The sequence below is a fragment of the Antechinus flavipes genome, chromosome 2 (genome assembly GCF_016432865.1).
Source record: "Antechinus flavipes isolate AdamAnt ecotype Samford, QLD, Australia chromosome 2, AdamAnt_v2, whole genome shotgun sequence".
Classification (NCBI taxonomy): domain Eukaryota; kingdom Metazoa; phylum Chordata; class Mammalia; order Dasyuromorphia; family Dasyuridae; genus Antechinus; species Antechinus flavipes.
The window spans coordinates 254,142,012-254,164,347 of record NC_067399.1 but is presented as its reverse complement, the minus strand read 5'-3'; the positions used below and the strand labels follow the sequence as shown (position 1 = coordinate 254,164,347).

The 22,336-nt window shown below is 33.5% G+C and overlaps 1 protein-coding gene across 3 annotated transcripts; it reads right to left on the bottom strand.

Moving 5' to 3' along the window:
* Window positions 1–215: 215 nt before the first annotated feature.
* GID8 (GID complex subunit 8 homolog) lies at window positions 216–15,480 on the bottom strand. Of its 3 annotated transcripts, none has more exons than XM_051976732.1 (5): window positions 15,212–15,480; window positions 13,481–13,610; window positions 10,781–10,977; window positions 10,265–10,462; window positions 216–5,580 (listed from the first exon to the last, which is right to left on the bottom strand). In XM_051976732.1, exons 2-5 carry the CDS (start codon window positions 13,596–13,598, stop codon window positions 5,407–5,409), a joined length of 687 nt encoding a protein of 228 aa, XP_051832692.1. In that variant the 5' UTR covers window positions 13,599–13,610; window positions 15,212–15,480; the 3' UTR covers window positions 216–5,406. The 3 variants fall into 3 exon arrangements, with proteins under 3 accessions (XP_051832692.1, XP_051832694.1, XP_051832693.1); XM_051976734.1 differs by lacking the exon at window positions 15,212–15,480 and adding an exon at window positions 14,944–15,108; XM_051976733.1 differs by lacking the exon at window positions 15,212–15,480 and adding an exon at window positions 14,829–14,936.
* Window positions 15,481–22,336: the final 6,856 nt, after the last annotated feature.

Here is a 22,336-nt window from a genome sequence, read left to right as displayed (position 1 = left end):
CCTATTTAAAGAATCCTTAATTGTAAATAGAAGGGATAGTAAGATCCTATGTGCCACAAGGGTGGGAAAACCTGGATGAAAAAAATCACTTTATAGTGGGAAAATTAAAATTATCAGGAGTGAAGGAAAGCAATAGAAAATATGCACTGCTTTTCATCCAGAAAGAGGATATTGGTTATCCTATGTATGATAAGAGAAATTATTGAAAGGTGAAATTCAAAAACAGAATTCTTTATTCCATTTAAATGCAGATTTGTTGTTTTAACAAACATCTGACTTTTTTTTTCTGGAACAATCATAAAAAGTTTGTTAACTGCCTTTAAGAAATACTTAACAGGTAAAAATAAAGACTAGAATTGAAAAGTAAAGGCTCAAAATCAATCAAAAGGACACATTTTAAATGCTAATTCCTACAGATTACTGATAAAGAATCCCTAATTTTCCTTTACACTGTACCAAGTCTTCTTTAAAAACAAACCTGTTTTATTTTGTAATCTGCATATTTTTACTTATCTTCAATAGGATGAAATTTTTTTAAAAAGGACATTAATCCCAATAGTAAATAGCACTTTACAAAATTTTCAGATGTACAACTGTCCTTAAAGGTTCTTAACTTGCCCATTATTTGAACATGGTTTTCCCCTCTGTGGAAGTACAGAGATTACAAGTATCTAATCTCTCCATAAATGAAAGTAATCCTAACATTTAAGGTAACCAGTAACATTTATAAAGAAACACAAAGAATATGCTATCTAAGTGCAACAATTATGTTCAAAATATCCTGTTATCTGGCAGATTTGGTGGTTTTAAAAAAGCAATTATAAAACTATCCGAGTTCAGTAAATTCTGCCTTTTATGGTATTGTTAATTTTTTTTTTAAAGAATGATAGGATAACAAAAGACCATGCTCCATTAAAATAGGTACAAAGATTTAAAAAAGAAAAAGAGGATGAGACCACAAGATAAATGCTACTAAACAGCATCCATTTTCTAAGTTGGAAAGGATCTCAATGACTTTGCAGTCTAAAAACACAGTCCCTTATAAAGAAACAAAGAATATGCTATGTAGGTGCAACAATCATGTTCAAAATATCCTTGTTATCTGGCAGATTTGGTGGTTTTAAAAAAGCAATTATAAAATTATCCGAGTTCAGTAAATTCTGCCTTTTATGCTATTGTTAATTTTTTTAAAAGAATGATAGGATAACAAAAGACCATGTTCCATTAAAATAGGTACAAAGATTTAAAAAAGAAAAAGAGGATGAGACCACAAGATAAATGCTACTAAACAGCATCCATTTTCTAAGTTGGAAAGGATCTCAATGACTTTGCAGTCTAAAAACATAGTCCCTTCTACAACATATCCCAAAATGGCTAGCCAGTCTTTCCTTAATTACTTCAAGTGATGGTAAAACACTACTTCCACTTTTGGATAGTGTACTGTTTGTCAATTTTTCCTCATACAAAGCCTAAATTTGAAGACATCTTCCTTCTACTCTTTAAACCCTATCATTTTAATTTTAAAAAGTATAATTTCTTTTTACTGTTAGCAAAACTGCTTTTACAGAACCAAAAACCATATCTAAATGATTATTGCAACAAAGATGTACTCGTCTATCAAATTAGAAGTAGGAATAAAGGAAATGAAACGCTTTCCAAGATGATGAAAAAAATAAAATAAAAACTGCTGAAACAAACCACTAGAGCAAATTATAATCTTAGAATATAAAATTTATATGGTTTACATTATTAGTTTAACAATATGTATTTCTAAACATTAATTACAGCAGTTATGTCAATGACATTAATCCACATGGGGTATTTAGCAAAATAAATAATTCAACAAAGCAACAACTGATTTTGGACTTTTATCAAGGCTGACACACTGCTAAACAGTCTACTTTGCTACATTAAGTTTCACCTAAATATTCAAGCCCCATCAGTTGTTAACTAAGCTCAGTTGTCTTAAAGATAAATAAATGCCCAGTAAACAACCCAATTCTTTGCTCTTTTAATTTAGACTTCTGTCTGTACTAAGACTTGATAATGACAACCCAGCAGGGATACCCTAACCTTTGTGCAATAAGATAATTAACACAGAACTTTAATAAAACAATTAATTCCCTCAGCTTCCCAAAAATGAACAGCTTATAGATGTCATAGTAAAATAAAGACACCACAATTTTACCTAGAGGCTTTCAGGTGCTGTTTTGTATTTACAAAGATCATAAATTCTCAAGGAAAAGAATATAAATGAAATTTGCCTCTTAAAGGCTTAAAATGAATTCTCATTCCTAGGCTCTTTGTATTTCTTTTTCACTGGTATTTTATAAATTTACAAGAGGGGACAAAATCTGCTAGCACTATTTTGGATATATATTTTTTTTTTAAACTGGAAACCATGTCATTCAAATGCAATAATGTTTTACTAATCTAGCTTCAAAGGATTTTAAAGTAGGGAAAGGAAGAATAAAGATTTCTCTTATAATTCCGCAATATCAGAAATATAACAAGCCCTATAACACTTAGGAACTTTAACTTCAAAGGCACTTTCTACAAGAAAGCATAAAAAGCCAAAATAAATTAATTGTAAAAAACACTGCTATATTTTCTAATCAGAAGTGAGATCCAAATATAGAATTTTTCAGAAAAACTAATATATTTCAAAAGTAATTTGATGCCAAATTTAAATTGTTTGTACTATGAAAATACTAAGATGATCATAAAGAGGCAAATACTCTATAAATGTGAACTATTAGTTTATGATTAATTCAGAAGGATGCTTCCAATTCGTGAATGATTATATATCATGAGAAAATAGTTTTTTAAATATTTTAAAAGTAAGAGTAGAACAGGTTTCCAATTTTTACTAAAATCTACAAATCAATGAATTTTTAACATAACTCATTAAATGGGATCACAAAATCCCAACAATTTGTCCATAAAACACCTACTGAAGACACTCCATGCATATGATAAAATCTGTTCATGTACTAATGTCATGGATATTTCCTGTGTATATATATACATTTCATAGCCCCTACTATTTAAGCATATTTCAAATTGATTATATATATTCTATTATTTATATACATAAGCTATCTTATATACACTAATAATAAAAGAGGCCTAAGGACTATACTTAACTATCTTGGTGCGTGCTTAAAGACTATTCAGTCTTTATCTTTACTCGTATCCTATTTCTTCCTGCTTCTGACATTCTCATTTGGAGATTAAAATTACCTTTGCATCCTAATTTTATCTGGGTCCAAAATCCTCAAATGAAATACTTCTATAATAAAGAAATACAATGTTAAAAATATGAACATGTTTTCAGGTATAGGTTGATGCAAACAGGTGAATGAAGATTTAAGAAATGAATGAACTTCACCTGACTGCAGAATTTATTCTACTGTTGTACAACCATGGCTGAAATATAGGGTGCAAAATAAGAAAGCACCCTGGTACTTCATACTAACAAAATGTAGAGATATTCAACTTGTAAAAATTCAGGCTAGAGAAAAATTCGACTATCACTGGTAAAGAATTACATTTGTTTCATCTTTGCAATCTGCTATTACATAACAGAAAACATACACATAACTAAATACTAAACATTGCCAGATTTAGCTACTCTATAAAAACAGAATATGGCAGCTTGGAAAACAAAGTGAATACAATCCAAGTGGAATAGAAAACAATTAATTGTAGATGACAGCAAATACTGGATACTTAATTACAAATACTTGTCACATATAAATCTTCATAAGTTAACCAGATGATCCAATTAAAAGAAAAAATAAGGCAAACAAGATTCAGAATACAATGCAACTATTAATGGTCACTACTTTCTATTAAACCTTAAGTGCCAATAAAATTTTTTCCACATTGAATATTCAAATGGAAGTTAAATCATTCTGATCTACAAGAAACTTTTAAGTCATAGAAGACTTACATTATATGCTAGTGCATTGTAAATGTTATTCTCCACTGCTTTCTTAATCAAGTTCATTTTGATTATTTAGCAGCCTACTTAGCGGTTTATTATTAGCATTAATTAAGGAAAGTCAGTGCTCAAAAGCACATTCAAACATATTTATGTCACAATTAGCTAACTCATGTAATTTTGCATATAGAAATTATTCACACACAGAATGCTGTGAAACTGAGCCATTATGAACTTCTAAAAGACTGCAATTCTATAAATGAATAAGAATGGGAACTCTGGAATCGATCAAAGAAGAGTGATACTCTGCAAAACTCTGTAGTACAACAGTTCCCTAGATACTAATCATTAGTTTAGGAAAGTTTCAAAACAAATGAATTTCCTAAAAAGCCTCGTACCATTTTCATAAAAACACAAAATGTTTAAAAATATTCACCACCAGCACAAGGACTATCACCATCCCCACAAGAGGATTCCCAAAGCATATGTAAAGAAGAGACAGATAAGGTCATTTTTAAGGCTGCAGTTAACACTATTGGTGTCACTACAAAAATCCCACTGTGACAAAACTGTTATTAAAGAGATTAAGTCATCTCTCTTTAGAAGCCATTTTGGTCATTCTTGAAATCAAAAAGAAACCTTTATTTTCAGCAAGACTGTCTGCAAAAAAGATGGTTCATTGATCCATTGTGAATAAGTCTCTCACCATATAAAACACCAAAATATATATATATAATGTTTGTATGTGTGTGTATATATATATATAAAATTAAAACATACAACCCCTACCCTCATACACACTCCCCTAGAAACCATACAACTCCCAAAAAATACCAAAGAGAAATCAAACACAACACCCTCACAAATGAAGTCTTTGAATTACAATTTACAAGTTTATATATACACTTTTTTCCTATGCAAAAAAAAAAAAAAAAAAAAAGGGGGGGGGGGGGGAAGAGGGAGGACCCAGAAGAAAAATGCTTGATGAAAACTTGACAAAACTTTGTGCTGAGAAAATGCGTTATTTGGCTACTATAACTTAACATAAAGCAAATAATCAGTACTCTACAAATATTTAAGTGTGAGGCATTCAGTTGAACTGATATTCTTTACTAATGCAGCGCATGAATGGCTACTAAACTAGAATCCTTCAGTGGCCAATCAGAAAAGCACTGGGATGTTAAAATGCAAAATGCAATTATCTAATTCTTAAAAAATGTATCATAGTGCATAGCCTAAAGCAGACTTTCAAAGAGATACAGTGCCTTTCAATGCAACATTTTTTTCCAGCATTTAAAAGGATCATTTCTCCCTTTTAAGATGTTTGCTCAAAAAAAAAAAAAATAATAATAAAATAAAATAAAGTCCCGTACTGTAGTAAAAATCTTTCAGTCACAGACTGATATAAATGAAGAATAATGTGCAGTAGTAAAGTTGCTTGCTGTCCTTCTGCACATGTTTTACTTGGGTTCCTCAATTGTCCCCTTGCTGAGGTCTGTCATTTTGGGATATTTTACTTTCTTCTGGTCCAGCTCATTCTGAGCCCATAGTAGTAGCTTCAGTAATTTTGCCAACTTAGGTGTTGATTCACGATTTTCATAGTCTAGGACAGCTTGATTAACTTCACTCCACACCTAGAATAAAAAAGATTAGAGCATAATAATTACATCATTAAGAACAAGCAAACAGCCACAGTTTTCCTGATCAAAAAGAGCTCACAACAAAAAAAATGTTAACACACATAATAATGGGAATAATAAAAAGAATAAAATAATAAAAGGGAAAGGGGGATAAAGTGTTCTAGGAATTCAGAGAAGATTAATTATTTTGGCTAGCATAAAATTTAGCGCTGAGGATGTGACATCTGACTCTGGGTCTAAAAGACATGATCTAGAGCTGAAAGGACAAATAATCCAATTTCCCCGTTTTAAGGAAGAAAATACTATGTCCTCAACTTTTAATATTCAGATATCTAAGAGATATTATAGAAAGCATAGTATGAACAAAGTCATATGGTATAAAAAGTTCCTATTATTAAGCATTGGGAGATGAGACTGAAAAGGGAGTTAGGGACAGATTGTAAATGGATGTAAGTACCAAGTTAATGTTGTAGACAATGAAGATTTTGCTATAGGTTTTTAAGCAGTGGAATAATAAGAGAAAAATTTCATATTAAAAAAAAAATCACAACATCTGGGCTGGGGAGAAGAGGTAAGAAGAAAATAGAAGCAGAAATAGGATTATTCCATTAGTTCAGATGAAATACAGTAAATGCCTCAAAAGTGGGACAATAGCTTTGGGAAGAAAAAAGAAAAATAATGAGCATTACAATGTATCTGACAGTTCTAACTTTACATATGTTTGTTTTACTTAAATGTTACACAAATTCAACTTTATGTAAAGAATTCTCAAAAAAATCCTCATTCAAAAAAAAAAAAAAATCCAAGCAACCATCTATGTAAATTTTGCTGTCCTGTATCTCCTACCTTCTCCTTGATCTTGCCCTCTACAGTCCCCCCCCCCCAACCACTTCCCATCACCATGACCACCAAAAGAAACCCCTTTAAAAAATCCAAATAAAAGAATAAAGATAGAGACCATCACTAACACTACCTGATTTAGGGGCTTGGCTTGAGATTTCCACTGCCAAAAAAAAAGAAACTCTTGCCCTGCTCCATCCACTAGCCCGCACTAGTTCTGGTGGTAGGTGCCTGCCCCTGGCCCTCTTTGTTGTAATACTCATCCCCTCCTGAGTTAAAGCCCCTCATCTGTGTATTCTTCTTGGTTTTGGACCATGCTTCCATGTGGCTGGCCCCAGTCTCCAAGTGTTCTTCCTACTGTTGTAGCTTCTCTGACCTCAGTCCTCTAAAGTCCTTGAACTATGCCCCTCCTCCCTCCACAGTAAACAGTCCCCTGATTGACTCCCCTCCCTCCTTTCTCCCTCTTTCACTGGCAGAAAATTCACATTACATTATCTCCAGTTTACCCTGTTTATAGTTTGTACATTACTTGCTAGTTATCTCCTTGCTTCCCCAATTAGACTGTGAACTCTTTGAAAGAAGGGATTGTCTTCTGTCCTTCCCAGAGTCCAGTACAATGTCTAGCATATAATGGCACTAACTAGCTGAATTGTTTTCACTTGGATTGTGACTTCATTTGTATAGAAAACTATCTTCAGGTCAGGAAATTCCCTCTACCAACAGTTCTGCAATTTTAAAGCCTAAAAGAAAAAAAAAGTCTTGTGGAGGGCAAGGGAAAGATTTTTTTTAAAAAAAGGTTGATAAAGAAAGCACCTTCCCTACTACAAGAGGAATTATCCAAGGAAAGGGACAAAAACTTTTTGAAATTGAAAAAAAGATACTTGTAAAAAAAAAAAACTGATGAAAAGAAATCTTTATAAGCTACTTTGCAACAAGCAAGTCCTTCTCTCAAGAGGACTATGGTTCTGTTCAGTGGCTTTATATTCAGAAGCAAGAATGACCAATATAAAAAGGAAGAAATACTGAGAAAATTTAGGAATGCCATGTTAAAGAGCATTGTGAATCAGTAACCAATATCCTTAAAATTCCTTAATGTATCCAACGTCCTCTGGCATGCCACTGCCAACATATGTACATGAAAAGCCCATACTAAATAAAGGCACTAAAGAGAAATAAAGCAGTTCTGGATGGGCAACAAAGGCTAAATATAACTAATGCCCTACAATTTTATTAAACGACTCAAATAGTAAAGATGAAAAGGGAAAAGGCTTTTCAAAGGAAGACTATAAAGTGAAAAGATATATAAACAAGGAAATCTACAACAAAATACTCCTAAAAGCAAAAAATGCATTTTTAAAAATGTTAAATGTAAAAAAGGCAGTACCGCTAAAAAAAAAAAATCAAAATTCTAAAAAAAACAGTGAATTCTGAGACAATTCATATGAAGAGTCTTGACTTTCAAAAGCTAAAGAAATCTCTTACATATGAAAACTAAAAGAGTCTATTAAAAAAAACTCCTGGCCAATGCTAATTTGGAGGAAGTCATACTGAACAGATTTGCAACAAGGTTTATTAAAACCACCCTGCTTATGATTTCCCTGAAAAGATTTCATTCAAAAAAAAGATGGTTAAACGTTAATTTCATGTCAGAGATAATTTTTACAGGTTTTTGATCTGATTTGTTTTAGTCAATTCAAAGATCTGAAAAAGAATGTATTTTTCTTTTCTAAGTCTCTGTTGTCCAAGCACAGAGTTGAGAACTGATTACTGACACTGGTGACTGAATTCATCCTTTAAATTGCATTATTATGCAACTTTTACTAGTGAAGTTTTTGCATGGTAATTGATGTTTCCTACTTTACTTGTGTTTACTACACAAATAGTTGTGTATTTTGTATATTCTGACTTTCTCTATACAAGGTAATGGACTTTTAAGAATGTTGCAGCTTTTAGTATACTTAATATTAGTAGCTTGATAATGAAATACATCTAATAATCAAATAGAACAAAATCTGCTCTAACTACTGGCACCCTACATGCAAAATTTGGGGCCTTGCAAAATTATGGAAAGGGGTGATTAACGACAACTAGAACTAAAGAGTTAATAATGACAGCTTCAATTTTTTTCAATAATCTATGAGTTAAGGCCCCAGAGAAAGGGTCTTGTGAGAGGTTTTATAAAAGGAATGAGATAAAAAATCAATTAAGAACAAAAGAATTGTATTGCTTTGCTATAAGCTAGCTAGGTAAGAAAATCAATTGTGTACTTAGTCATCATGGTTGAGATTTCTCTAGTTTCATTAAGCACCATGAACAAGAGCAGAGATAAATATTAAGAGTAATCCTGGGATGGAGTTTGGCAAGTAATATATTAAAGAACCTATACGGTTTTTAAGCACTGTTTTAAGCTAAGTGCTGGTCACAAAAATACAAAAAGTCTTTGTTCTCAAGAACTCACAATTCTACCATATCAAGTGGGTGGTTAAAAACATAGTAGAGTCAGTGAGTTTTAGGCAACTCTTTTGAGATAACTGATGCTGAAATGAAATCTTTCATTCAAGGAAGTGGCAAGACCAAGGCAAATGTGTTTTGTATGTTTTTGTTTTTTAAAAGTATACATGACAGCATTTTTTAAAGCAAAGAAAAAAGCCAGTGTCCAGAAAAAAAGGGATAGACAAAACAAAATGGAAGAATAACGTCATCTAGGAAACAGGAAGAGAATGGCTTTAAGAAAGAGGCTGAATTCAACTAAAAGTAAAAAGTAAAGAGAAGACATCTGATGTGGAGAGAAATTTAAAGAAATCATCAAATGAGCTCTTAAGCCAGAAGCAAGATAATCTCTTCAGATTGAGTTTTCAGGGCTTAAAAAAAAATGCACAAGATTCAGAATACTCTTAGGAGAAATTCAATAGAAAGAAATGAATAAAAGACTGCCAGAGAGCAAAGAAGGATTAATTGAGGGTAATATATATTACAGAATACAAATATACAATTGAGGGAAATAATATACAAACAGAACAAATCAGTACTATTTTGTGACTTTCTCTAGTAAGACTTTTAAGATTAAGACCAAGAAAATATAAAGAACATGGTGGAACAGATTTATACATAACTGGAAAAGGGCAAGAAAGAGGTTCAAAAACAAATTAAATATATTGATCCAGAATGTTGGGAGCTGTCAGAAGGAGTGGGAAGGAATGAAATAAAAAGAATTAATTCATGATGGTTCATTCCAAAATAAACTTCTATACAAGCATGGTACTCAATTTAAGAACTGTGAAAAAGAACTATTCAATTCTAATACAGAAAAGATAGAAAACCATAAGTAACATAGAATAATATATAAAATGAAAATTTTGCAACAAGGATAAGTTTTGATTTTTTTTTTTTTTTTTGATAAAATTCGGGGATTATTTGGGGAAGGAGAAGGAAGTATTCCTCACATCAAATATATATATATATTTTTTATCTTTAAAAACTTTTAAAACTATTTTTCCCAAATACATAAAAGATTTTTTTACCATTTGATATTTAAAAATTTTAAATTCCAAATTCTCTCCTTTTTTTCTCTATCCCATCACTGAAAAGGCAAACAATCTGATAGAGATATTATAGATAGTCATTATTCTAGGTTTCCTAAAGTTTAAAAAGCTCTAAGACTAGAGAAGATATTACTATTGTCTAACAGAGTTGCAGGTAAAATTCTAAATTCTCAAATTTAGGTACTGTTTTATTAACAAGGAAAATTTGAAAAAAATGCTTTCAGTAATGTCCTCACACTAAAATTTACAATCTCCCCACGCACTGCAAATTTCAAATTCATTTCATTCTACATTACCTTTTGCCGTTGCATCATATTAAGCAAATCTCCAAAGGGTGATTCTTCAGGATTATCAAAGGCAAGCAAAGCCAAAGTGCGTTCCATTTCTGTCAGGCATTCTCTACTTTCTTCTCCTTGTTCTGCCAACTGTGTCTGTGCAAATTCCAATGCTGCTTCTGTTTCACGCTGCCGAATCAATTCAATCAAATGCTGTTGCTACAAAGAAGGTTAAAAAAAAAAAATCAGTTCAAGACAATATCCACTAGTGAAGCATCTTCTATTAATTTGTCAGATGTTAACCTAATACTGTGAATTTGAGTATTGCCAAGTTTATTTTTTAATTTGACAATTAAAATTTTTGATAAAAAATATGAAATAGCACCTGATAACTACTTATAAAAATTTCAACAAATTATCCCCCACCCAAAAAAAAGATTTTTAGAAGTGACAAGTTAGTTCTTATATATAATTTTACATATTGCTTGCAACTCTCACTATGTCTTCAAGCTCAAGATGCCCCCTCCTTAAACTTACCTGTAAATGAAAATAAAGATACCGATTTGTGTCTAAGAGCTCTGGATGTAGACTATTTATCAATGCAATAGCTTCCTGAATCTGACCTTTCAGTATCATCTCACGGATTTTGATTCGTTCATCAAGTGTTTCTAGATCAACACTGGGTTCAATTCCAGATTCCATCCGAAACTTTTCTGCAGCTTCTTTAAACCCCTCTGAAATAGAAAAACATGTATATCACCAAATTAATTTAAATGATAATAAGGAACTTTATTCTTGGAGGCCCTTTTGCCTTGACTAAATGTTTTCATGTCAACTAAGTTAACATAGAATTTTAATCTGACTTATTTCATAGAAATACTTTGCTTCCTCACAATTATTCTCTTCCCATTCCTCAAAATAATAATTTTTAAAAACCCACAATGAAAGTAATTTGGATTCACTTTTTAAAAAGTAACTAAAAAGTGTCAAATTCTTTGAGAGAGATCTCATTGTTAAGCCAAAGACAGAAAGAAATGTTCCATACAAACCAAAATATTCATAGCAGTAATTCTGTGATAGCAAAGAATAGGGCTAGATTACTATCGAATAAGAAATTGCTAAATAAATTATGGTACATGAATATAATGAATATAAAAAGTGAAATATGAAGAATTCCCAAACATGGGAAAACATATAGACAACGCTTAAGTAGAATGAAGAACCTGGAAAGTAACATACAACAATGTAAATAGAAAGAATAAAAAAATCATGTGCAATTATTTCACCCAAAAAAAAATCTGACCTTGGAAAATAGGAAAAAATGTACTTCTTTCAAAAGGTCAGAAACTATGGGTGTGGAATCTTGCATAGATTGTCAGATTTGGTTGATATTTTGGTTGCTTTTGCTAACTTCACCTCACCTTTCTTTTATTTTGTTACAAAGACTAGCTAACCAGATTGGGAAGGCAGAGAGAAGAGGTGGAAGGTTGGAGGAAATATATTCAGTAATTATTGTGATATAATACAAAGGTTGTCAACAGAGTATTTTTACAAGGGAAAAAAAAGTTCTTTATATGATCACAAACCCCATAATCATCATAAAACTAACATCATATACAAAGAATCATAAAGCTAGAAGAAACTTGAGATCATCTAGTCCCATCTCTAATTTTTATATATAGGCTAATACAATACCAAGCAGTTAAGTGACTTTCCCAAAGCCATGTTGCTTTAATAAGAGATTTTACAGCATATAAATCAGATAAATATGCTTTGGTGTAAAATACTTCAAAAAATCTTGGTTCACAGGCAAAGACCCAGAAGTCATAGATCTGGTTTCAAGTGATTAACACAAACTGGCCAAGTTACAGAAGCGTTTACTACCTTTTGTTCACATTTTGCAATAGTCATATACAGGGGCATTATTATTTGCTAGCACCCATATTTTTAGATCATTTAACAATAACTATAGCATCAAATGCAAATTTTTCTCTTCATTGTTTTGGGTATCTCCAGGAAAGAGGTCAAACTAATTTAACAGACAAAAAAGGTTTAAGTTACATTCATCATGTAAAGATGCAAATCATTTTTAATTTCTATATTAATTATATCTTATCTTTAAAAAACAAAAACATCCCACAGGCTGATCATCTTCAATTCAAACCTGCAAAGAATATGGAAAATATTCTTCAGAAGTAGCTAGGGATCACATTAGATTTTATGTCAGCCTCATAATAAGATTGGCCATGATTAAATTTTTTAATCATACCAAATCAGGATTGCCAACAAAACATCAAAAAAGGTAGGGACCAACACTAATAGAAATAATCATACTACCAAAATCACTGGTCTTTTAAGATTTTTTTTAAAGTTCTATTTTTTGTACTCATACCATATTAATGATAAAGAAAAGATATTTTGAATTTTGTTATAAAATCAAGATTGTACACTTGAAGTTACTGTGTATTTATTTCCTATGTATATGTCCTTATCTTTCTTACTCTACCTTCTTTACCAAACACAATATAAAAGAGCAGAAACTATTCCATTTTGGTCCTTTCACCCCCCCCCCCCAGGGCCTACCACATAAAAGGTGCTTATTAATAAGTACTTGTGAAATGAAATGTTCCTCAATTCAACTTCTAAAGTGTAATTACACAATTCTACTACTACATTTTTATAAACAAAATTCATACCAAGATCCATGAAACCTTTGAAAAACTGCCAAGATCAGGGAAAGTTTTTTTTTTAAAAATGAGAAAGATTTGAATCTTTTGGGGGGAAATATGCTTTCTCTGTGTGAGGAAATACTGACTTAACAAAGTAACAATTTTAAAATTTTTAAAAAAAAAATGGTGCTAATCTGACCTTGCTCCCAAAAGTGAATTGAGGATAAGAATAAATGGCTTTTAAATAAGGAAATAATTACAAGTTACATATGCTAAATATAAACCAAATTTGGGGGGGGAAAGGGGGGTCAAAATGTCATTCATTTGAAATTATCTCCACTGAGGCAATAAAGGCTAATTAAGATGCTAAGAGGCTAAGTGACTTATCCATGTAGGTAGTACCTGTCTAAAGCAGGTGCATTCCCAAATCCTAAGTGGCCACCTATTTCTATAGATGCTGGACCATTCATTAAAAACATTTAAATCCCACTAAATGACTAAACTTCTGTTTTTGTATAAGAAACAGATAATTTTCAACAATTTATGAAATATCATTCTCCAAATTTACCTGTAACAAGATAGTTCATAATGAGGCGGTTCATATCAGCTCTCTGTATATGTAAGTTATTGAGTTTTTCCATCCATTCATCTTTAGTGATTTCATCTGGTTTTTCTGCATAACTCATTCTGAACTATTTCTATAAGTAGAAAAAAAAATCAAGATCATCTCAACACACACTGGAATAACAGATATTATTTACTTAAAGCCAACTTCCAGATTAACAAGAGCTTATTAAAAAGCAAATATTTATACTCATGGTGGAAAGTATAAGTACCCAGAATTTATGACCTTTTTTTTGTGCAGGAAGAAATAAAAAAATGTGTCCTGAAATTTATTCCACTTTCTTCACTGTTATGGAACATTAACAGTTGGATCCAAAAGGAACAAATTAAGATCTAAATTCAAACTGAATCTTTCCAAATGCTTTGTTATTGCAATTAAAAAAAATTTTAGATAGCAATTTGCACGCTTGTATACCTGGAAATTTTTACATCAAAGAGTTTTTTTTACTCCAATCTCTAGAGACTGAAACTCAACTTTTAAAAATTAAAACATTAAATTGCTATTATGCTAATAACCATAACTTGAGAGTAAACACTGCATTTGAAATTTAAGTCATCTCTAATGTGAAAAACCTTTCAAAAGAGACACCTTAAGAACTGTAAATATTGATAATATATTTCCCCCCCCAAAAAAAAATCTATTCAATTTAATACTCAAAGATTTTCCATCCACCTCAAATTACCACTAAATAAAATCGATCAAAAACCCAACCTTGGACGAAAAACCTAAAACTCAATTAACTGGTGTAAAAGTGGTAAACAAGTATTTCCTAGACACCTTTCCTTGGCAATATTTACCTATTATCTAATATTGAATTAATTGCTTAAATGTCCTGTCAATCTACAAGACAGCTTAAGTAAAAAAAGAGTTTTATCTAAACTCTGCATGTATTTCCTCCAAGCAGAGTTTTTGATATAATATTTTAAGATTTATACAATGCATTCCCTCGAAAATGCCCTGAGAGCAATTGTAAATGCTTCCATTTTAGAGATTAAAAAAAACCCTAAGATTTAATTTAGTCATTAATCAAGATCAGACAGTAAATAGCACTATCGATTTAGCGCTAGAAAGGATCTAAGGGACATCTAATCTAGTCCAACTACCTTACAGATTAAGAAAACTGAGAAACAAGTTGATTTGCTCAAGGTCACATAAGCCACTAAAGTGGCAGACCCAAGATTCCAATCTAGGTCCTCCTAGGAATTCGAGTCTCCTCTTGCAATTTTTCATCCCAATACACCACGACAGCTTTTCGAAGATAAAACAATAAAAACTCAGGAAGCTGCCTTACTTTACTTCAGAGGCGCCTCCAAGACAAGCAGACTTCCTACTAGCAAGCGCCACTACCTTCGCAACCATCAAGAACAGCAGGCTCTGAGTTCAGCCGATAAGACTGCCCGGCCCACCTGGAGTTGATTTTCTTCACCGCCCTCCTTTCTCTTCCTCCTTCCCATCTTAACTGCAAGGCCCGAGGCCCAGCCAGGCCCAGACTAGCAGCTCTCCCGAGACCAAAACAAACTGCGTCCCAGAGCCCCGGCCCCGCCCACCGCGGAGGGCAGCGTCGGACTCTGGGAGCCCGAGGGCGGGAGGGTTGGAGGAAGGATAAGAGGAGGCCACCTTCGGGCCCGGCTTCCTGGGCCCCCTATGGCCCCCTCCCCGCCGACGCCATCTTACCGTGAGGATCCCGCCTCCTTGGCTGCGCGGTCTCGGCGACGGCCCCTACTCCACGGCCGATTCGAGGGAGGGGGTCGGGGAAGGGGGAGGGGGAGAGAGGTGGCGGCAGAAGCGCCTGAGGAGAAGGAGGCGGAGGCCGCAAAGGAGGGAAGATAGGCCGCCCGCCCCCTCCCGCTCAACGATCTCTCGCGAGAGTTCCTAATTGGTGACCAATGAAATCTTCCCGTGAAGGAATGGGGGAGGGAAGGACACCGGAAAGGCAAACCCGTCGCTTCCGCCTTTACGCAGAAACTTTTTCTTTCTGCTCCTTTTCCAACTCTCTCCCAGCATTTCCCCCAAAGGACCTATGGGAAAGGACGAGAGCCAATCAGAAGACAGCTCCAGAGACCGAAATGGACGCTGTGGAGGGCGTCGCGTAGTTATCGCATCATCCAGTTTGTCTGGGTGTGGGACATCCTGATGTTGCTAACGCTATTAGCTCCTCCCACTAACACAATAATTGTTAGTTCGGACCCTGAAGCTGGCGAGGAAGTCAGCGGGCCTAGGCTTGTGGCCCAAAATGTTGAGCCGAGGAGCAGGTGGGAAGCCAGGGGATGTGGATTAATATCCCATAGGTCTGCTTAGTCGGAGAACGAGACGTGGGTGGTAGGATTATGTTAAAGATCAAGGTACCCTTCTTTAGAAGGGTTCAACCTAAATCAGTCAATAGCAGGGTTACATCCTAGTAAATAATCATTTCCTTCTCCTCCCCTTTTTTGGCGGGGGAGGTTGGGGAAAGGATAGTTTCATTTTTCTTCACAGCACAGAGATTGGTTGAACTTTTGGCCAGAAGCTTCTTTCTAACGCTATTTAAAATACTACCGGTGTAAGGCCTAACCCGACCTTCCCTTCTCCTTCCTCTTTCTCTAACCCCTCCCAGTAGTTAGTGCCAATTCTCCTAAATTACCATGTATTTGCTTTGCAAACATTTTGTATCTATTTAAAACTTTTACTTCTCTTTCTCCCCTAACCCCCTTGAAAACGAAAACATCTAGATGGTTGGATATGATGTTTCTTTGTATCCTCTGTAGAGTGTTTGTCTCTTAAATACTCAAAAGCTCTTAACTACAATAACGTGGGTTGAAATGCATCCATATCTGTCCAGTCTGTGTGAGTCTTGTCCATATCTTCCCAGAAAACTTCCAGAGGGAGGGTTCATGAATGTTCCCCCTCCTCCCTTTCTCTTCCTGAGAATGAAAAAGCATTAATGGAACACTGAGTTTTCATGCATTCCTGCCTCCTTCTTAACTAGCCTGTTTTGTATTCTTGCAATACAATTCCTTGACACCATCTTTTACTCCCGGTCTAAATTAGGGTTTCTCATTAAAACCTATATTACTCCCTTTCATACCATCCAATCAAATGTCCTAGCTACTGTTCCCAAAGACATTCCCATCTCTTGGCTTTGCATTGTCAACCTCCCATGCCTAGAGTAGGTTCTCTTTACATTCCCTCTCTGCTACTTGGAATGTCATGGCTCCTATCAAAGCTCACCTCAAGTAATATTTCTATGCAGCCTTTCTTGACCAATCCATCTACTATTTTGTATGCCTACATCGAGCTTCCTCTGTTACAGACCTAGTACAGTGGCAAAAACATGGAAGGAGCTTAATGCTTTATTGGTTGCTTTATAGAGTACATATAGGTTAACAAACTAGGTATTATTCTTGACTCCTCACTTTCTATACCCAGTCTGTTGCCAAGGACTGTTTATTTCACCTTTATAATAACATCTTTCAGACATTGCTCCTTCTCTCCAAAAACTGCCACCCTCATCTCTTTAAGTGTAGTCTACTGCAATAACCTGGCAGTGGATCTGCCTGCCACAGATATTTTCCCACTTTAGTTCATGCTCCATTCAGCTACCAAAATGATTTTCCTAAAGCATAGGTCCAACCAAATTACATAGGGAGGTTTAAAAGATTCAAGAGAGATAATTTCTATAATTTTTATGATTAATGCCAGCATGTTTATTAATAAGAGGACTGATATTTGGCTGTCTCTCTTATATCAAAGACACTTCATAGTGATAAGTACATAGTTAATATACTCTTGGAAAAGTAAATGTTCTTGAGAGTAGCAATCAACTCTGATTAACAGTGAGAAAATGAATATTCCAGTGGGAGGCTGGGCTATAGTACAAAGAGGGTCTTGAGGCACATAATTTGGATCACCTAAAATCTAGGTCAAAGAGACTTATCAATTTCCATATCACTTGTCTGACAAGGAGATTCTATTTTTGTGAAGACCTGAGTAAACACACAATTAGCAGGAATTCACCTATTAGCCTAAATTTAGAATTTTTATTGCCTAATTAGATCTTGATCTGGGTAAATCTTTAAAAAGATTTCTGTTTGATTTCTGAATAAGGAAGTTGTAAAGGTGGGAAACTTGGTTTTGATTGAATAATTTGTTATTAATGTGAGAGAGATAATCATCCCTCTACGCCCAACTCATTAAGCTTTAATGGGTTCCTATATCTTCAAGATTAAATACAAAATTATTTTGCAATAAAGGCCTTCTTAACCTAACCTCCTGCACCTTTCTTTCATCTTAGTATTCATATAACAAATAAAAAATTTCTTATTGACACTTCTATGTGTTTTTTAAATGGCTCTAATCTCATTTTTCTCTTTTTACCATCACTTCCCATTCACTCTCCCCCTATTAAAAACAGCCTTTTGACAAGTAAGCATTCTTAAGGAAAACAATGCTATACAATGTCCCTGGTCAAAAATACATGTTATTATGCATCTAGTATTTGTCATCTCTGTCCAACATTGGGTGCTATGCTTCATCTTCTGGCTTCTATAGTTGTGGTTGGTAATTTAATTGATCAGAGTTCTTAAGGTTCATAATTTTTCCTTTTTAAATATGGTTACTATATAAATTGTTCTGCTTCAGTTTATTTCACTTTGTATCAGTTAGTTTCTCAGAAGCCATATCTTTTGTAAATTCTTGGCAGCAATAATATATTCTATTAAATTCATATTTTGAGAAATAATGAAACATTATGATTAGAGGACTGACTTCTTTTAGAAATACCTGTTTTCTAGCTCCAGCTTTAACACAGTTTCTTACTTAAGTAACCTTGGACAAATTATTTAACTTAGTGTTGTAAGCAGTTCTTCTAGCAGAGAAGATCACAATCTGCATCAATAAAGAGGTGTTCTTTATCTAGAAGTTCCCTTTACCATGACAATCACACTCAGTTCATTATCTTTCATATACCATTTTTTGTTCAGCTATTTTTACCCTCTTTTTTCTATATCTTTGCTATCTTAAAATGTGTGACTATAAATGGCTTTGTAAATATGGATCCTTTTCCTTTGATCATTTTGATTACATCATTATATTTACTAAGTGATCTTATATATAAAACATGGTACTCATTTCTTTTTAAACAGTTATATTCCATATGTTTGCAATATAGTAACATTGTTAATATGTTAGTCTTGAAAAGATGGGTCTTTTCTTTCATTGGAAGGGAGAAAAAGGAAAAAAGCTTTAAATAACACCTATGTTCCATGCATTGTACTATTTGTTTTTTCCCAAATATTTGATCTTTAAAATAATCTTGTGAGGTAGGTGCTATTATTATCTCCAATTATAATTTGAGGAAACTCAAGTTACTTTCCCAAGAAAAGATAGTAAGTGTCTGAATTTGGACTTGAATTCAAATTTTCCTGACTCCAGACAATGCTTTGTTATATCAGTCATGGGTCAAGCTTGATAGGAAGCTTAAGGTCAGTAAAAGAGCTTTGTAATTTCCCAAAAATAAACCAGCCTACATCCTCATATTTTCATCCCTGGGACCCACTCATGGTTCCTTTTTATAGCATGCCCCAGATAAACACACTGATAAATAAGATTGTCAATTGAAATGCAAGTTGAAATCTAGCCAATAGATATTCTTCATCCAAGTAGTCTATCTTGTATGGATGGACAATCCAAATTCCTTTAAGTGATCATAAAGCTATTCTAGGTAATACTGCAGTATTCTGGTACTTGATGCAGATCATCATAAGGCTATCTATAAATAGGAGTATCTGGAAGACCTTATCATCCATAGGGAATCCATCTTTGACCTAGACTCTGCCCTGAATTTCCTCCATCATAGCAGCAAATACCTTTGACGTGTTTGTGTGTGTGTGTGTGTGTGTGTGTGTATTTTTTTTTGCTGAGGCAATTGGGATTAAGTGACTTACCCAGGGTCATACAGCTAGGAAATGTTAAGTGTCTGAGATCAAATTTGAACTCAGGTCCTCCTGACTTCAGGGCTGGCGCTCTATCTACTGCCCCACCTAGCTGCCAAAAATGTATATCTTTTTATGCTGCTTTCGATGTTTATCATGATAGGGTCATTGAATAGAGTTTTTTCTATTGTCATTTATTCCAAGGAATTTTAAATGGTTTTGATGTATAAATAGAAGACAGTTTCTAAGAGATCACATATCTTAGGAAATCAAATACTTTTTTAAAAAAATAAAATAAGTTTAAATTGTGCAGGCAAACACAATGGTCACATCATATGATTAACTGTAAAGTGGTAAAAATGTGATCCATTGATGAATATTGCTTTTAAAAGCCCTGTTGTTCCTTACAGGATAATCATTAAAGACACCCCTCAATTCATCTATAGATATTAATAAAAATTCTTTAATAGATGGGAGAGTAGATAGGCAGATAGTTATTGATGTTCTTGTAGTTATGAACCTCTCTATTTCCCTCTTTTTTATTAATAAGGTCTGAGATTTAATTTTATGCTTTTGATAGCTTCCCTCCAGAAAACTGGTACATTGGTCCCTATAATCAAAATACCTATTTGTGTGAAACTTCACAGAACCACTAAAAACAAATTTAAGTGGACATTAAGGAAGGACTTAAATTATGGAATAAAAATGTAATGAAATATTATTGAACCATAAGAAACAGTATCTAGGGGCCCTTTCTACTTTGAATATATCATTGTAAATATGAAGTTTTCAGGAAAAGATATGAAATTATATAAAGAATATATGAAGAACGAAGGAAAGGAAAACAAAAAATAGTAAACATTGATAACTTTGTAATTAAAGATAAGAAAATAATGATAGCTATGTATGTATCCATTGTATCTACACAAATGGTCAAAAAGGATCATGAAAACAAAGAGAATATAATTGCCACTACATTAAAATATGCATCTTTTGGATTGAAAAGTAGGAATCAGCTAATTTATACATACCATTTCTTAGTTTTTTAAACAGAAAATACCCAAAGAGCAAGAATTTTTTTCTTTTGTTACTGTTTTAATATTTGAATACTTGTAGTTGTTGAGGAAAATTTCAATAAAATTTATTTTAATAAAATAATAGCAGCCATGATACTTTAAGAATTATAACACGCATTCCTCAAAACAACTCTGAGATTAGTTGTACAAATATTTTTTTGGACCCTGTTTTCACTGTCTTATTGGAGTATATTACATGTACAGCTAGCTATAATAAACAAAAATGTGACAAATTCATTAGAGAAGTACAAAACAATGTACTTTGAGGTTTGAAGAGATTGTAACCAGTAGGCATCAGGAAAAATATATGGTAGAGTGAAAAAAAAAAACAACTCTGAGTCTATCATCTATGATCATAGATACAGAGTGGGAGAAGACCTCACAGGTCATCTGGTTCCACTCTCCCTTTGTCCTCATGAAAAGAAAAGTAACATTCTCAAAGTCACACAGCTAGCAAATGGTAGTTTGAGAATTTGAACCTGTTTGCCCTGCTTTCAGAACCAGGACACTGTTAACATTGGACCACCCACCTCTGTTGTCCGAGAACCTGAATTTAAATCCTAGATCTGCTTCTTAATATCCCAAGAAGCTGAACAAGTCATTTTCCCTTTTTGGGATTCAGCATCCTCATTTATAGAATGAAAGGATTGGACTAGAAAGTCTATAAAATTACTTGACTCTAAATCCTAAGAACCTATGAACTTCTGACTAAAGAGATCAGAGAATTTTTCAAGGAAATTTCAGGTGAGCTTTGAGCATATATGTAGGCTGTCAACACTCCAAAATCAGAACAGCCCAAACAACAGGACATCACTTGTTATATCACTGAGATATAAATGGCTGATCCTTGGAGACAAAACTTTAACATGTAGAACCTACTCTCATTATTGGAATTAGCAAAAGAAAGTTGTTCCAAAGTTATAGTATCAGAAATTTAGAGCCGGAAAGGACTTTAGAGGTTATATAATATAGACCTCATTTTACATATAATCCGAGTGAACCCCAGGTTAGCCTTATCCCAACATTCCATTCTCACAAATGAGTCTCTCCTGAAGATGTAGATACTATCACTAGCTGATGTAGAATACCATTTAGGGCACACATGGGAAGAAGGACTGTCTTTTTGGTAGAATATATCTAAAATTCAAGAGTACAGTGTTATGCTGACCTTTGCCTTAGTTCTGGTCCTTATTATATATCTCTCAGACTATTGCAATGTCTGCAATAGTCTCTTGCAAAGCTACTTGGTTTCTTTACCTCTAGTCTCCTTTCCAGTATGTTCTTTAATTATCCTAACCTATAAAATAACAACTTTCAATAAGTCCTTATAACCTATAGGATAAAACACAAAAGCCTTAGGCTGCCATTTAAAGCCCTCTGCCATCTGCCATTATTACTCTTTATCCTATTCTGTTCTAGCCAAATTGTTACACTAGATGTTCCACCTCTTCATATCATTCCTTTCACAGTACCTTACTAGAAGGAATATACTCCCTCTAAATCTCTTGTTGAAACCCTTCTCTTTTTGGAAGTGCTACCCCATACCTATTCCATGAAAAGTATTCTACCCCCAGCTAAAAGTCATCTCTCCTCAAATTTCTTTTTCCTGCTCTACCTGTATTTTTTCTCGTATCACATTACGATATACGAGATAGTATCAGGGATACTTGTCATTTTGTATCCTGAAAAAATTAACTTTCTTACACAATGAAAAATTGTGTTTAATCATTGAAGGAGTTAATTACAGTATTTGGTTCTATAGGATTTCTTGACTGTCTTTAAAAAAAATATTTTATTGATGCTTTTAAAAAAAC

Coding starts and splice junctions, on each gene's coding strand:
- GID8 (XM_051976732.1), bottom strand. CDS start 13,598: ATGAGTTATGCAGAAAAACCAGATGAAATCACTAAAGATGAATGGATG. Junction 10,463..10,780: donor ATCTTTATTTTCATTTACAG/GTAAGTTTAAGG, acceptor CCTTCTTTGTAG/CAACAGCATTTGATTGAATT. Junction 5,581..10,264: donor ATATGATGCAACGGCAAAAG/GTAATGTAGAAT, acceptor TTTTTATTCTAG/GTGTGGAGTGAAGTTAATCA.